At 41.6% G+C, this 14,784-nt stretch overlaps 1 protein-coding gene across 2 annotated transcripts in view; it reads right to left on the reverse strand.

Moving 5' to 3' along the window:
- Positions 1-8,948: 8,948 nt before the first annotated feature.
- The window catches only part of ACYP2 (acylphosphatase 2), a 33,219-nt gene continuing 27,383 nt past the window's right edge, over positions 8,949-14,784 (reverse strand). For both annotated transcript variants that reach the window (XM_071451032.1, XM_071450954.1), the window contains one exon: positions 8,949-9,876. In XM_071451032.1, the coding sequence (XP_071307133.1) occupies positions 9,762-9,876 (115 nt within the window). In that variant the 3' untranslated portion in view covers positions 8,949-9,761. The remainder of the gene's footprint in view (positions 9,877-14,784) is intronic.

The following is a 14,784-nucleotide window of genomic DNA, read 5'->3' on the forward strand; positions in this document are numbered from 1 at the left end:
CAGTTAATTGCTGTCCATTGTTCTGCACTTCCCCATAAATTCTGGACGTGCACAGAAGAACAAACACTTCCACAATAGTGGCCACAACTTTGAGAGCTCAGGAAAGGGAAGATTTTCCCTGTATGGAGTTACTGGATGCTTGATGCTTTCCAGGATCCTTCCTTGGCCCCACACAGAAAGCCCATAAGAGCATCTCCAGAGGATCCAGGGTTCGCCTGTGGACACCACTTGCCAGATTTGGGGATTTAACAGACCTGAGTTTCCCTGACAAAGCTAAATCCCATCTAAAATACCAGTAAGTAGAAGTAGGCATGACTGCAGAGAGCCAAAAGAGTGTTATTCTGCAAAATCTAGACTGCATTAAAGTTGATGACATCCATTTATTTTGTGGCCCTGGATATTTCCAAATACACTTAAAATACATGAGCAAAAAACTGCAAAAAGAGGGATTCCTATATCTTTCCTAGCCAAGGCTCCCAAAAGTAGTTTATTAGCATGAAGTAATTAATTTTATTAACATTTATACTTCTGCCAGAAGAGGCAAGACCTGAAATACTTAGAGAAATACATAAAAGGTCTTATGAAAACCTAATTTGTTGAAGAAATGAGAGAAGAAGGAGCTTAGCTTTTAATCCTGTAATGAGGGACTCACTAATGAAAAAAATTCCTATAGAAGGCTTTCCCAGGAATTACCTTGCTTCATAAGATTAATTTGTATAACATCCCCATCTTTTGGATTTGGAAAGCTCTTTAAAACTGTTTATCCAGCATATGAGGGACTAAGTTTATAAAAAAGGGGAAAAAGAGAGAAAAAGAAGTACCAAAGAGGCAGTGTGATAGAGGAAGTCCCTTCAAGAAAGGTATCTGCACATAGGTTAGAGACATCCCTGCTCCTTCCCAGGCCTGAAACACCTGGAATTGCACAGAGCTGGAACTTGGCTCCTTGGCTGTGAGGAAACAGTTCCTGGAAGGGCTGTTCCTGCAGGCAGAGAGGAGGAACAGGGATTGATGCAGATAAATGCCCTGGAGAGAGGCTGTTTCTCCCCCTTGTGCAGTTTGGGATGGAGCCTGGGATAATCCCCCTCGGGTTGTTTGAGCTCCCCATTCCCAGTTTCCAGCTGGGCATCTGCAATATTACTCCATAAGGAAGTCAGGGAAGTTTTAAATTTTATCTTCCTGCACCCTGCTCAGTGTCTCCAACACCACACATACCTCAAGCAACCCGTGGGTGCTCAAAGCTTTGGAAAAACAACACATCCAGAGTATTTTTGCTGTAATTCCAGCTTACACCAAAAATCTTTGTTACTGCTTTAGCTCCAAGGAGAAATGAGCTGCAAAGGAAGAACACAACCTTCAGGGTGATGTTTCTGCAGCCAGACCCAGCTTCCAGAGCCTGGGGAGACATTTCACTGTGGCAGGAACCATGACACCCACCACATCCAGTTGAAATTACCCTTTCAGAGCCTCCTTCTCTTGGGACTGGACTCTTTAGTCCCTACTTCTTTCAGAAACCTCATTTAGTCCTAAGAAATAACTTACCTGAAAAGGAGGAGGGTTTGGGGTTTACATTTACAGCCAGCACCTGAAGGAAATGACCCTTAATGTGTCACTGAAGCCACTTAACCTGATCACAGGTGGATTTAAGTTCTCTCAATGACAGAGTTGTTCCCCCCATGTCGAATCCCAAGTGAAACATGTCTGCAAACATAAGTGGGTGCACTGTAGAGATTGAGGAAGGCACAGAGAAAACTTGTACCTATAGCAAGAGTTAAAAATAAAGGAACTTGCTAAGTTTGGTACCTTGCAGAAGGATTTAGGCACCCTGGATTCCTAAGGAGACCAACAAGGTGCCAAACTGGGCTTCCACTTGTTTGCCATAAGCCAATTGCCTCTGAAAGGATTGTGGGATGCAGTCACAGAGGGATTTAGTGGGGGCTCCAGGGAAGGAGCTAGAGGTGGTGAGGGAGGGATAAACTAAGTTTCAGGATCCTAATAACAGTGTTTACTGTAAAGCAGGATGAAGAAGAAATAAGATCGGTTCATGTAATTTTGTTTTCTTGGATTAAACTTACTTGACTCAGGGCTAAACTGATGGCTCAGTGAATGAACTTCCCTAAGCCTACACATGCATGACTTGATTTTTTAATATTAACCTTTTCTTCATAATGAAAGAAAACTCACTGGATACCTATTGTAAAAAATCCCCACAAATTTATGGAAAAGCTTAAAGATTTGAGGGAATCAGAGGGCGTATTACCATACCTATGCAGGGGAGAGTTTTTGAAGAACACTGGAAAGCCCAGCCCTACCCCTGGCTGGCAATTTTTCCCCTTGTGTGTTTATTTTATTACACTAGACAGGCACTTTCTCTTTTCTGCGTGCCTGGCTAATGCAATCCCCAGTGGCGTATGCTGTCAGGAAGGATCACCCCCAAAGATCCAATGGAGTGTGGCTGGTGAGGCCAGACTTCTGAGGGAGACTGAGCCCAGCACAAAGAGGAGCCATTAGTGATCACTATCAGCTGAAATGGAATAGCTGGAAGAGAGCAATGAGCAGGGGGAATATAAGGTTGTTCCAAGTTTAGCTTTGTGCAGGGAGATGGATCAGTGGCAAAAGCCTGAAATAAAATGGAAAGGCAAAATCCCAAGGGGACAGAGCAGAGGGACAGAGGTTTCTGGGAGTTCCTAGGCTATAAAACTCCAGCTGACCTCAGACTCAAGGGGACTAAAAAAGACTGGAGAGAAGGAGGTGTCTTGGAAGTGGCCAGTGGGATATGACAACTCTAATCTGAAGCAAAGGACTGGAAAATAAAATGGAAGCAGCTCAGTGTGGAAAAGCCTGTGGATGATCCCTATACTCCACGCTGCAGCTTTCAGAGGACATCGAGAGCTCTTTAAAGTGCTTCAATTTTTTAGGCTGCTCCACTTGAAATTTTAGGTTGTCGATATCCTACATCCAAATCTGCAGCTCTTGGGTAAAGGAAAATGGTAACCAGGAAACAAGAGATTCCATCTTGGACTAAGAATAAACATCTCTGTCACAGGCAGATGGATAGCAGCTCAGCTGTGCAAAACATGAGAAAAGATGTTTGAGGAAAAATAAATTAGTGGGGAAGCATAAAGCAGGGAATGGGTAGGATTTATCTCACCAAAAAGAATATTTTCTGTACCAACTGTGATTTATAGAAGCAGAACCAAACAGTCCTCACCTACGGAGCAGCAGGTATTACAGGTACTAATCCTGCCAAAAAACCCCAGGACCAAAGAAGTACAGATCCCTATTTCCCCCCCATTTTCCAGGTAACAGATTTATTTTCTCTCCTGAATCCTTATTTCAAGTGCATTAGTTTAGTGGTTGCCTTGGGTCACTGTGGATAGGTTGTCTTCTCAAGTATTTTTCTCATGCCTGCAAGCCTTTGATTTGTGGTTATTTGGTTTGCTACCTCAATTAGATATTTAAAATGCAGAGGGTATTTTCCCTTGCTTCTCTTATTCAATGCATCAGTTGTTTGATACTAAATAATGTAGAGCTGTCATCTCATCTTTTATTTCAGGGAATACAAGCATCTAAGGTGAAACCTGCCTCCTCCTACTCCTCTCCAGAAGTTAATTCCTCCTGGCTTGCAGCAGCAGAGAGGAGAATCCATTTTTTCTCTTTTGCTTTGTAGTGAGGGCAGCAAAGCGACCACGTTGTTGCTAAGGTTCTTCAGAATTGATAATTCTGTGGCATTTTTAGCTGGATGGCTGCAAACTCTCTTCTTTACACCATTTGAAAAACCCAAGGGGCTTTCCTATAAAGCAATTTGATGTATCCCAGCCTTTCCCCCAGGACGCAGCACCAGGAATTCTGTAGTGATTTGCTTCAAGGCATCGAGCACATCAAACCATGTTAATTACCACAGCCTCATCACAGCCACTCCAGCTTTTAGTGGCTCCATTCCCCCACAGACAGGTTTTAAAAAATGCAAATAAGTCCTGGCTGTGGCTTTAAAAAGGAGGAAAAAAAAAAAGGACATTAAACAAAATAAATCTCTCAGCTTTCCTGTGTGCTTTCATTTCTTACACTTCCTGAATGCTATCTGAAAATTCAAAAAAAGCAACCAGCAGCTGTTATCTCAGTACCTCCAGAACAATTCACTCATTTCATTCAGAACATTGGGGGAGTTTTAAACATACCTTGACTAAGCCAAAAATTTCAGAAGTTGTGGCTATTTCTGTCCCTTCCTCTTCCTTTCTTCCCAAAATATTACAGAATTCCCACTGGAGGGTAGCTCAGGAGTGCCACATTTCCTACCACCCAAAGAGTAAATTTTATGGCTGGGTCAGAACAAAGCTGTTATTTCACACATGATAATTTCTACACATAAATGCATGCAGAGCTGTGAGGCTGCTCTCGAGACCCTCAGGGGTATTAACACCAGAAAAATGAATTATTATTTATTCCACAGGACAAATCCCAGTCACATAAATAGAAGCTGGAAGTGCCCACACACTGCCAGCTCTAAACAGGGATGATGTCCAACCAACACTTCTTACATGCATGGAATGACATCCCCCTGTATCCATCAGATAAATACACCATGATTACTACTTTGAACAGCAAAATGTAAGAATTCAGTGGGTTTAACACTTTGCTTCACACAAGTGTTGTTACAAACATTGGTGTGGTATCCTAGAAATAAGACAAAGCACAATCTTGTCAATCACTCTGTGCCTACAGTTCAGTATAAAACAATAGAAATAGTTTCTTCCTTCTCACAGGCACATTGCAGCCTGCTAGATTATACTGGCTGCATAATGAATTTAAGGAATCAGCATTATGGTATTCAGGCTATGGCTTAACTGTGATAAATAGTGCCTAAATCCTATTCATCTTGGTATATCACTCATTCTTTGGAGCACACATTACTATTTAGTCATCATTTTGTTTCCAAAGTGTCAGCAAACTTAGATAACTGCACAGGTTGTTTTTTTTTTTTCTCTCCCCGAGTTATATTGTGGGCCATTAATGAGTTTTAACTTGGTCTGCAAATTTTTTGTCTGTCTGTTTCCTGACAGCAGGCAGTAACATCTCTCTGGGAAGAGATGTTACTGTAAGAGCCCCTCACAGAATTCAGAGTTGTTTTCCTACCTGGTACTGAGATTTCTCTCCCAAGTGAGCTGAATTACTCACAGCAGTACAACAGTTGTAGAGTTCAGGAGTGGATGCTTAAGGAAGGTTTAAGTCTGGTTGGTTTTAAACAAGGGGGAAATACAAAATATCACCAACAGCTGAACAAGCCTCACAGTGAGTCTCAAATCCCTGCTGTGACCTGCCCAGGTGCTGCCATCTAAACTGAGCATTCCCTTATCAGCTGATGAAACATTAGCCTCTCTTCTCATGCTCCAAACATCTCCTGAGCTTTTGCTTTTAAACACTTTTTCAGACCCTCTTCTGCCAAGCCCCTCTTCCCCTGCCACCCCTGTTCTCTATGCCGTTCACATAGAACTCATTTCCAGTGGTGCCACTGACTACAGCTCCCAACAAACAACTAAAAGGTAAATTTCTCCACATTGATCTTCTTAAAACTCTTGTCCCCACTCCCTTCCTGTTCTATTTACCACCTCTATGTCTGCACTAGAATTTTATCTTTAATTTTATTATTATATAAGGCTTTGAAGAGTTGCATGTATCCACTCTCTGCTCACACCCTTTGCAGAACAACTCTGTAACTACAAATTGGGAATTACTGGCCTGCTTGGGATAGTGAGTATCTGGCACGGTTTTAAGTGCTGAACTCCTTGCAAGAAAGTTCTGGCTTTTCTAATGTCCCTGAAGCCACAGTGATTCCTCTGTAATTAGGAACAAATAAAAACCAGCACCAAGAAAGTGGCTTAGTCTTTATCTTATGGCCCCCTGCTCAAACACTGTCCCATTAATAATGCATTTCCTTGGTTGCATGACCAATTACTGTTCCCACTAAAGTCCATGGCAGCATTCCAGCAGAACCTAAGTCAGTGCCTGCAGCATAGAACTGCTACCTCCCTGCCAAATCCAAGGGAATGCCAGGTCACCTTCCAGCTACTGGAGAAGCCCTGGGATGCTGGGTATTCCTCTAATTCAGCCTGTCAGACCCAGAAAAGAATTACTCCCAAAAATCCACAAGGGCACTGCCCCATTTTTTCCAGAACACACACCATGGTTATGATGGACAAAATTTGCTTCTTGGTGGTGATCAACTGTCTATGAAACAAAAACATGGCTTAGAGCTTATTGCCCACTTTAGGAACAACACAAATGCAGGAAGAAATGTAATAAAACTTTCCCATTTCCAAACTGCAGGAATCACAGGTGTTAACTCCTAAAACCAGGGAATTATTATTATTATTATTATTACAGCTATGGGAGAACCCACAGTGTCTTTCATCAGAGACAGAGATGCTTGTTGGATTTTGAGCCAAAAACTTCTCCTACTCCCCCATTAATGCTGTTCAGAGTGTAATTCTTCACTTCAGGGGTAAAGACAATTTCACGACTGATTTACAGTGTTATTCATCAGAAACTACTTTTAAATATTTATATTTGCACTTACGTATATTAAGTTCTATAGTAACATCATCTAATTGTGGAAGACAACTGGTCTCCTCCTCATTACTCAAACCATTCAGGAATTTTGATTGGTAAAACCTTCCAACCCACTCCTGCAGCCTTTTTAACCAAAAGTGAGGCTGTTCCTCCTTTCATCTTCCATGTCAGGAATTTTTATTCAATTATGCCAATATTAATATCAAATGAGTTGGGGCAAGTTTAGTTATTTTAAGTGCCTGCAGTGTTTTTTGAGGCAAAAATAACCTCTCTTTAATCCTAATACTTTAACCCACTACACAACAGACTGTGAGGAGCCTTTAAGAAAGAACAGTACTACAGAAATCTCAATTTACAGCATCGCTTTTGTATAAACAGACTCTAAAAAATAAATGATAGCAGAGAGCAGTGTTTGCCCTCATCCCTCACTGCAGCATTCCCTCCACAGCAGAGTGCTTGCAGCAGCACAGAGCCATGCATTAATCAGGAAGCTCCAGTGACTAATCCAGTTCACTCTGTCTAGTAAGAGGATTCCAGCAGCAAACATGCCCAGTTTTCTAAGAAGAACGCAAGCCAAGCAAGGCAGCTCCTGAGGACATCAAGAAAATAAGAAGTGACAGATTGGTGTCACCTAAGAGAAAGTATGGCAGGAGATGCCACCATGCTTTTCTCCACACAGAAACCAAGAACGAGCAGATCCAGCAGAACATCCCTGTCCTGCAAGGTTCCCTCATTCCTGATGAGGAACAAAGCTCTCCTTCTGCTCATGGCCTAGGCAAGGTTTTATTTTTTTATTCTTTAATCAAATAAAAACAAACCCATACATTTCTGAAATGCCTGTAATTTAGGAGTTAAACTCTGATTTTAATGAACGTGTCTAGCCTTTAAGCTTAATGAGGTGAATCTTCCTAAATTCTAGTAGAACACAAGTCAGGCACAAGATTTTCCCCTCAAGAAAGTCAGCACTGTCCAAAATACCCAAACAACTTGTGGAAGTCTGTTCCCACTATTTATTTCCAAGTCTTAATCCTTTTTAGATAGAAACTATCAGGAGAACAGAATAGAAACTATAGACAAAAACTACTTCAATTTAAATAGAAACAATTTAGTGGAAAGTATTTCCACTTAGAGCAAGAATGAAGCTGACCTACACATCATACAGTCTTGCTGCATTGCATTTTGAAAAAAATAAAATTCAGAGTATCTGTGGTTATAACTGAGTAGTATTAGTATGAAGGTAGAAAAGGAAGTATGTCTGGAAGTGTGTCTCAACTCAGTTTTGATGTCTAGCTATCCAACTGTTCTCACTTTTTCTTCTATCTTACCATTGGGATTCTTTGGCTCCTCAAAACCAATGATGCTCTCATTAAATCTAGAGACACTGCTCTGCTGTTCTGCACACACTGCACTTCCACAAATGGGATGGCTTTGGACTCAGGATACTTTACCAGAATCTGAGGATTAAATAAAATGAGAAGATTAATGCCCACAGTACCAGCCAAGGCTCCATTAGTTTCAGGAACACAGCACAGAAAAATGCTCTCTCTACACAATTCCTCCCCAAAAAAGTGAGTATTTTAAATGGCTGCTTGCCTTCCTCAAGCCTTGCCTTTCTAGGGGAGTTGGGGTAAAATCCCCAGGTCCTTGTGAGCACCCAGCTCCACCCCTGGAACACATTAAAACAACTTTTGGCTGCTCTTCCTCTGTATCCAATGACCCCTTTGTTTTTTGCCTTCCTCTCTCCTTGTTCCTCAAAATACGAGCAAAGCACTTGGCAGGAACATCTTTGACTTAGGGGGTATTTTCTGCCAGGTAGCTCCAAGGAAAATGTAAACTACTTTGTTAGGCAGGAGGCAGTTTTCCACAAGGATGGAACATTTATTGAGCTCCTGCTACACTTGAACTTTGCCATTTACCATCAGCTGAACATGGGCCATTGACCACCACTTCAACAATGGGGGCTTGTGTATAATCACAGAACAATTCATAAGCAGCTCCTGCAAATTCTAGAAAGGAGATTTTACTGCTTAACACAAAGGTCCAAAGAAAAAAATCAACCTAGTGGTGAGCAGAAATACCTTTCTAGGCACACATGCACTGATGGAGAAGTGCAGTGCTTAAGTTAGGAAATGTCCTTCCCGAAATTCAAACCATGAGCTGCAGATTTGGTGCAGCTGCCCAAACTGACACCACTTGCCCCAGGAAGGGGGACAGGGCAGCCAGGGGGAAACACCAGCTTTAGGATCCTCATGAAGTCTCCCTGAAGGTTCTAATCCTGACCCACAAGCACTGCAGGAGTGAGGATCCAGGTCTGATCCAGTCCTGACTAACTCCAGGGTGCCTGTGGAGACAGTGCTGGATACAGGAACTGGACCCACAATGGATCAGACTTATCCAGGATTTATTAGAACTTCCATGGACTTCAGGAGATGGATGTGGGTGCAGGTTCCACCACACAGTCTTAACTCAGGAGCAAACACACACCCATAAGGAAAATCACTTAAATCTTCAATTTTAGTAAGAGCAGCAAAACAGCAAAGAGATTAAAACATCCTTTATAGTCAGCATGGATGTAAGCTACAGATAGACAAGGAAAAAAACAGGGTGAGAGGCCACACATTTCATCACCATGGAACAAGACTTATCTGAATTATTATGGAGAATTTTCAACCAGAGCTGGTTAGATAATCTTAGTTTGAAATAACATATTTATTTTAAATTACCACTATAACCTTATTAATTGTCACATAGAGCCTGGTCTATAACAGGCTTGCTACAGAGAACTCTCAAGTGTTCCAGTTCTGTAGTTGCGTATTTTTTGTGAGATTACAAACAGTAGAACATAAATTTATTATTTTTCATCTAAATATGACTCACAGTGTAAATATTAGGTACCATCTGGTTGTATGTAACAAGTCTCATTGTGCACAAATAATCACCAGCACTTCTAGGCTTTTATCTGTCTTTCAAAGCTGCCATAAATTAGATATTGGCATTTTAGACACTAAATGTTGACATTCATGGTGCAAGATGTCTAACACAGCAACAGGAATTCTTACTTGGTAGGAACAGGGAGCATTTATGTTTATCCCTAGTACAGAAAAGCATCCCAATGCTCTTGTGACATTTGATGGAGGCACAGAAATTATCATGCAGCAGAAATGTCAGAGTTTTGTGCTTAGTGAGGTGCTCTCCTGTTAGTATCTAGTGTTGAAATCTGAGAAGTCAAGCTTGGAGATCTCCTTCTCGTTGGAAAAATTTGTTTTATCGATGCGGGAACTTGGGCTTCCAACTTTGCTCAGCCAGGATTTCCTGCAGGAAAAATAAGAGAGGGTTGGCAGATAAGGAACTGCACATGTGGGGGTTATTCTCTGTCATCCCTTCACTCACTTTTACTTTTTAAAGAGCCATAAAAAGCATCTTTCAATAAGGAAATTACCCCAAATCTGTTCTTTTCTGTTTTCCCTCGCTTTCCCTTTAAAAGCAAACCAAACTCTTTAAAGGTATCAGTGTTTCCAGGGGATTTACAGAATATTACATAAAAACACAGCTGATAAAAAGGCTAAAACAGATTTACTGCAATGATCCCTTCTAAACACTATCAATAGTATTCCAACAGGTATAATTACCTTTGCAGAGTCAATACTGTGCTTTTAGCAAGGACCTACAAACCATGATAACTGAAAAGAGACAGGAGAACAGAATCCCAACTGCCAGTTTGCTCCTTGCTGGTAACTAAAAACATGGGAACTGGAAAGGAATGAGTTCAAAACCAGCAAAAAGACATCAATTATGTCAGAGCAATACTGATTTGTAATAAATACTGAATGTTACATTGGATAACTGGATACACAAACACTGGAAATGCAGTAGGTGAGTGCTTACACAGAGGTTTATTTACAAAAAAACACTTGGTCAGTATTTTTGGTTGTACTAAACTCCCAGATGTAGAAGAGAGAAAGTATTTTATTGTACCATATTGAAGGAGAAATATATTTCCACACAAATGATTTTTAGAAGTTAGTATAGATACTTAACTGATTACTATTAAAAATAAATAATATTCACCTTATTCTGATTTGAAAACAATAGTTGTCTTATTAAGAGTTATGTTAATTAATCCTTTGCAGAATCCCACTGAGCATTGTAATCTGCAATATTCTAGCAATGAGACCTAATTTTGATGTCTTTATAAGGAGAATCATGCCCAGAAATCACTTACCTAGAGCCGCCAGTAAATCAGTATATCACATCTGAGATACAGAAACACACACCTTGCTAGAGACTCTACATGCAAGATTTTTTTAAAAGCAGTTATTGACACCAGAAAATGCTGCAAAACATCTCAAGGGGCTTCACCAGTTACCAGAGACAAATAATTTTCCCATGAATCATGTTAGTCTCTCACAGATGGGTCTCATCACTGGCACAGACAGTTCTAAACTTGCATTCAATGTGACTTGAACAATAAAACAGAGCCTCTGTATGGAAAAACTTCCTACAAAACAGCGACCAGACCCAGGGATCTCACATTCCAAGTGTGACTTGCTTTATTTTAGCATAGAGAAACTAAAATACCTGTCAGATGCTTCCACTTCTTCACACCTCTTGTTCTTTGCTGCATGTTATGAACAACCTCCCTTCCTGTCTTAGATGAAGCCTTTCCAGTAAGGAATACAAAAAGGGAATAAAGAATCCAGGAGTAAAACAGGAGAACACAGCTTCCCAGTTCTGCTGGAAGCCTCAATACAGAGGGGATATTTCAACAGAGGGAAACAAGCCTAAGGACAGACCAGTCCCTTTTGTTTCATATTCAGAAAAAAAACCTGAAAATGGTTCTTGTTTATTTACCAGGAAAGTCTCTAACAGTTGGATGGCCTCTAGTGAGAAGAACAAACATGTATTTGAAATACTGAATTAATCTCCTGAAAATAGTAGAAATTGCTTTTTAAGTAATGTGATAGTTTGTTCACTACTTCCTTTTGTCTTCCCATTTTGAAGGTGAGCTTATCCTGGAAAAAACCAAAAGGAGCATAGTCCTTGTCCAGCCTTCACAACAAAAATTCATCCCTGGGTGCTTCCAAGTCCCAAATGTTGCTGGGTAAAGAAATATCTACAAATTCTGACTAGAGTAAACAATCCACTCTCAGCTCCACATACCCTCCCTTCACATGAATAAGGATGAAGCACAAATTATGAAAATCCAGTTAGAGCAACCCAGCTCCATGGAAACTCTTCACAGGATGTGTATGTTGTTTCTTATTTAATGCAGCAGGGAGGGGAGGAGGCAATATCTGGGAATTGCATGACTTTGAGCCTCAGCTCTGCATTGAGGGACTTTCCTCAGCCATCTCCCTCTCTCTGCTCAAGTGACAGCCCAGTCACCAGCACTTTGAAGAAGCACATTTTTCACAAGCTAAGAAAACAGAAAATCAGTATTTCCTAGAAGTTAAATGTCATCTCCAATCTCATCACTACCAGGGGTATTTATTTCCTTCAACAGTGAAGAAAAGGTTCTGTACTCTCCTCCTCAGCCTGTTCAATTTCCATTCACCTCAGATCTCTTCATGTGTGTAGACATGAGCTACAATTACTTGCATTTGGAATCTTAGCTTGTCATTTATAGCATCCATGTTAAAATTCACTGCTCCTTCCCACTTCTCAGGAGTGCAAAGACTCCCTCCCCCTCACTCATCTGAAGCAAACGAGGACATTTCTGAGAAGACACCACACAGGTTACTCTTGTTTTAAAGGATTTATTCCCAAAGGGACTGCTCCAATGAATCCAGAACAAGAGCTAGCCTCTAAATAGCCATTTCTGACCACGTTTAACTTCATGGAATGGTTTGGGTTGGGAAGGACCTTAAAACCCATCCAGTGCCACCCCCTGCCACAGGCAGAGACACATTCCACTGTCCCAGGTTGCTCCAAGCCCCTCCAACCTGGCCTTGGACACTGCCAGGGATGGGGCTGCCACAGCTTCTCTAGGCAACCTGTGCCAGGGCCTCTCCACCCTCACAGGGAAAAATTCCACCCCAATATCCTACCCAGTCCTGCCCTATGACAGTTTGAAGCCATTTCCCCTTGTCCTGTCTCTCCATTCCCTTGTAAACAGCTCCTCCCCAGCCCAAGCACTGCCTGTCCATGAAGTCACTCTTGGCCATGCTCTGATCCCACTGAGTTCACCATGGATAACCATGGATCTCTGAGTTACACAACCTCCCTGTCCAGGGGAGAAGCCAGTGCTCCTGAAACAGCTTCCCAACCAAACCACACAGCCTCCCAATCCCCATGTTCATGGGGGATACTCCTAGGAGCTTAGAACAATTTGATCTCACCCTTTCCCTTCTCTCCTTTCATTAACTAAAACCAACCTTGTTAAGAGACACTGCCTTGACACCCAGAGCCCTTCCTACTCCACATGTTCCTGGAAAACAACATCCAAAGAGCTGGGTTTTCACCATCCCAGTTTATATCCTTGTGGGAACAGCCTAGCTGGCACAGTATTCCAAGCAGGAAAACACTCCTACCTGTCAACTTGGCAGAATGGAGCCTGGCCTGGTATCTGGAGAAGTTCCTGGAAAAGGTTATTTAAGGAGTTATATCTCTATAACACAGGATAATCACAGAACCCAAGGCTGGAAAAGACCTCCAAAGACAGATTCCAACCTTTGACCAAACACCATCTTGTCAACTAAAGCACAGCACTAAGCACCATCATTAATAAAAATAATTAATAACACTGGCACAGCTCTAAAACCCACTGTGCTTGAAATACTACAATAACAGAGTAACTTTCTGATTTCCTGAACAATATTTATTTTTTAACTCCAATCTCTGCTAGAAAACAGATCTCTCTAAAATAAGCATGCTTAGCATTATTCTCTGAAGTATTTCTTTACAATATGAAAGCTTCTCTTGCAATACTTCCTTTTTTGTATGCAAAAAGACAAACTTTTATCCCAATACTGGAGAAATTTACAGTCTGTGGTGCTAGGAGAGGACCTGGAAATGCCCTCCAGCATTAATACACAAGGAACTAGGCACAGGTTAAGAATATGTTCCTCTCTCTTCACCTCAAGCCCAGTGTCACTTAAGTGTAACAGGAGAAACCTGTGCTTTTATTTAGAGGAAGAGAAAATAATGGCACTGGCTTGTTTACACTTTGTTTCCCTTTGTTTAGGATAAATACTGCAGAGAATGTTACTTTTTGAAGACCATATTTACATCTGTGACAGCATATAGACCAGGCCTGCAAAATATTTATAAAATCCATCCAAAAATATTTTTGCCTTCTGCAACAGCACTGTCCAATTTTCATAAATCCTGATATTTCAATGTTTGCAGAAGAAATGTGGAATTCTCTCTCTCTCATGGATATCTGGCTTCCGAGATTTTGGAAGGAACCTCAGCCACGGTTTTCAAGCTTTGCTCTGTAATCTTTAGGGCCAGGAACATTTGTTTTTATAAACCCAAAATTCCTCTGCATAAAGACACCTCCCACCTTTCCCTCCTCAGCTTACTGCAGAGCCATTCCTATTGTCCATACACTTCTGCTCCTCCTGCCAGGAAAATAGGTAACTGTAAAGAAAATTTATAGGGTTTCTTGTTGTGAAAAAGTAGCAGGAAGAATAAAAACCCTGGCAAAGAAGTGTGTTGGGAATACTGGGATTTCAAAACAAGGCAAAGTGCAAGGGAGGGAAATTTTAACCCCATTATTAGGATGGCTGCACCAGAGCCCAGCACATCCAAGCCAAGTGAGGGGTTACTCCAGAGGATGAAAGGAAGCAGAAGCAGCAGGATGGAAGGATACAGACCAAGCAGTGGGTGGCTGGAAATGAAGGGACCTGCTGAGGCGTGGGCACGGTGGCCCAGAATAGAGCAGAGCCTGGAGCTGTGTGGGAGCCTGGCTGCTCCGTGCATCCCAACTGCAGGAATGCCTCAGCCCATGGGGGATTCAACACAAGGTCTGGAAGTGTTTGAGGAAGGAGAGAAGGGTAGTTAATCAAAACTGGTGTTTGACTGTTTTTAAACACAGCTGTCAGATGAATGTTGTTAATTTGTTTATATTTCTTCCTTCCTTGCTGCACTCAGGGGCAGCATTTCCCTTGGGAATGCACAATGAGCTTTTCCTCGAGGTATATTGGAAAGGATGTCAACAGCAAGGGCAGATTAGCAGGATCTGAGATTTTACAGATATTGTGGGACACGGCCCTGAGT

This window comes from Agelaius tricolor, unplaced genomic scaffold, assembly GCF_023055355.1.
Source record: "Agelaius tricolor isolate 1412-34295 unplaced genomic scaffold, bAgeTri1.0.p SCAF_1, whole genome shotgun sequence".
Taxonomy (NCBI): Eukaryota; Metazoa; Chordata; class Aves; order Passeriformes; family Icteridae; genus Agelaius; species Agelaius tricolor.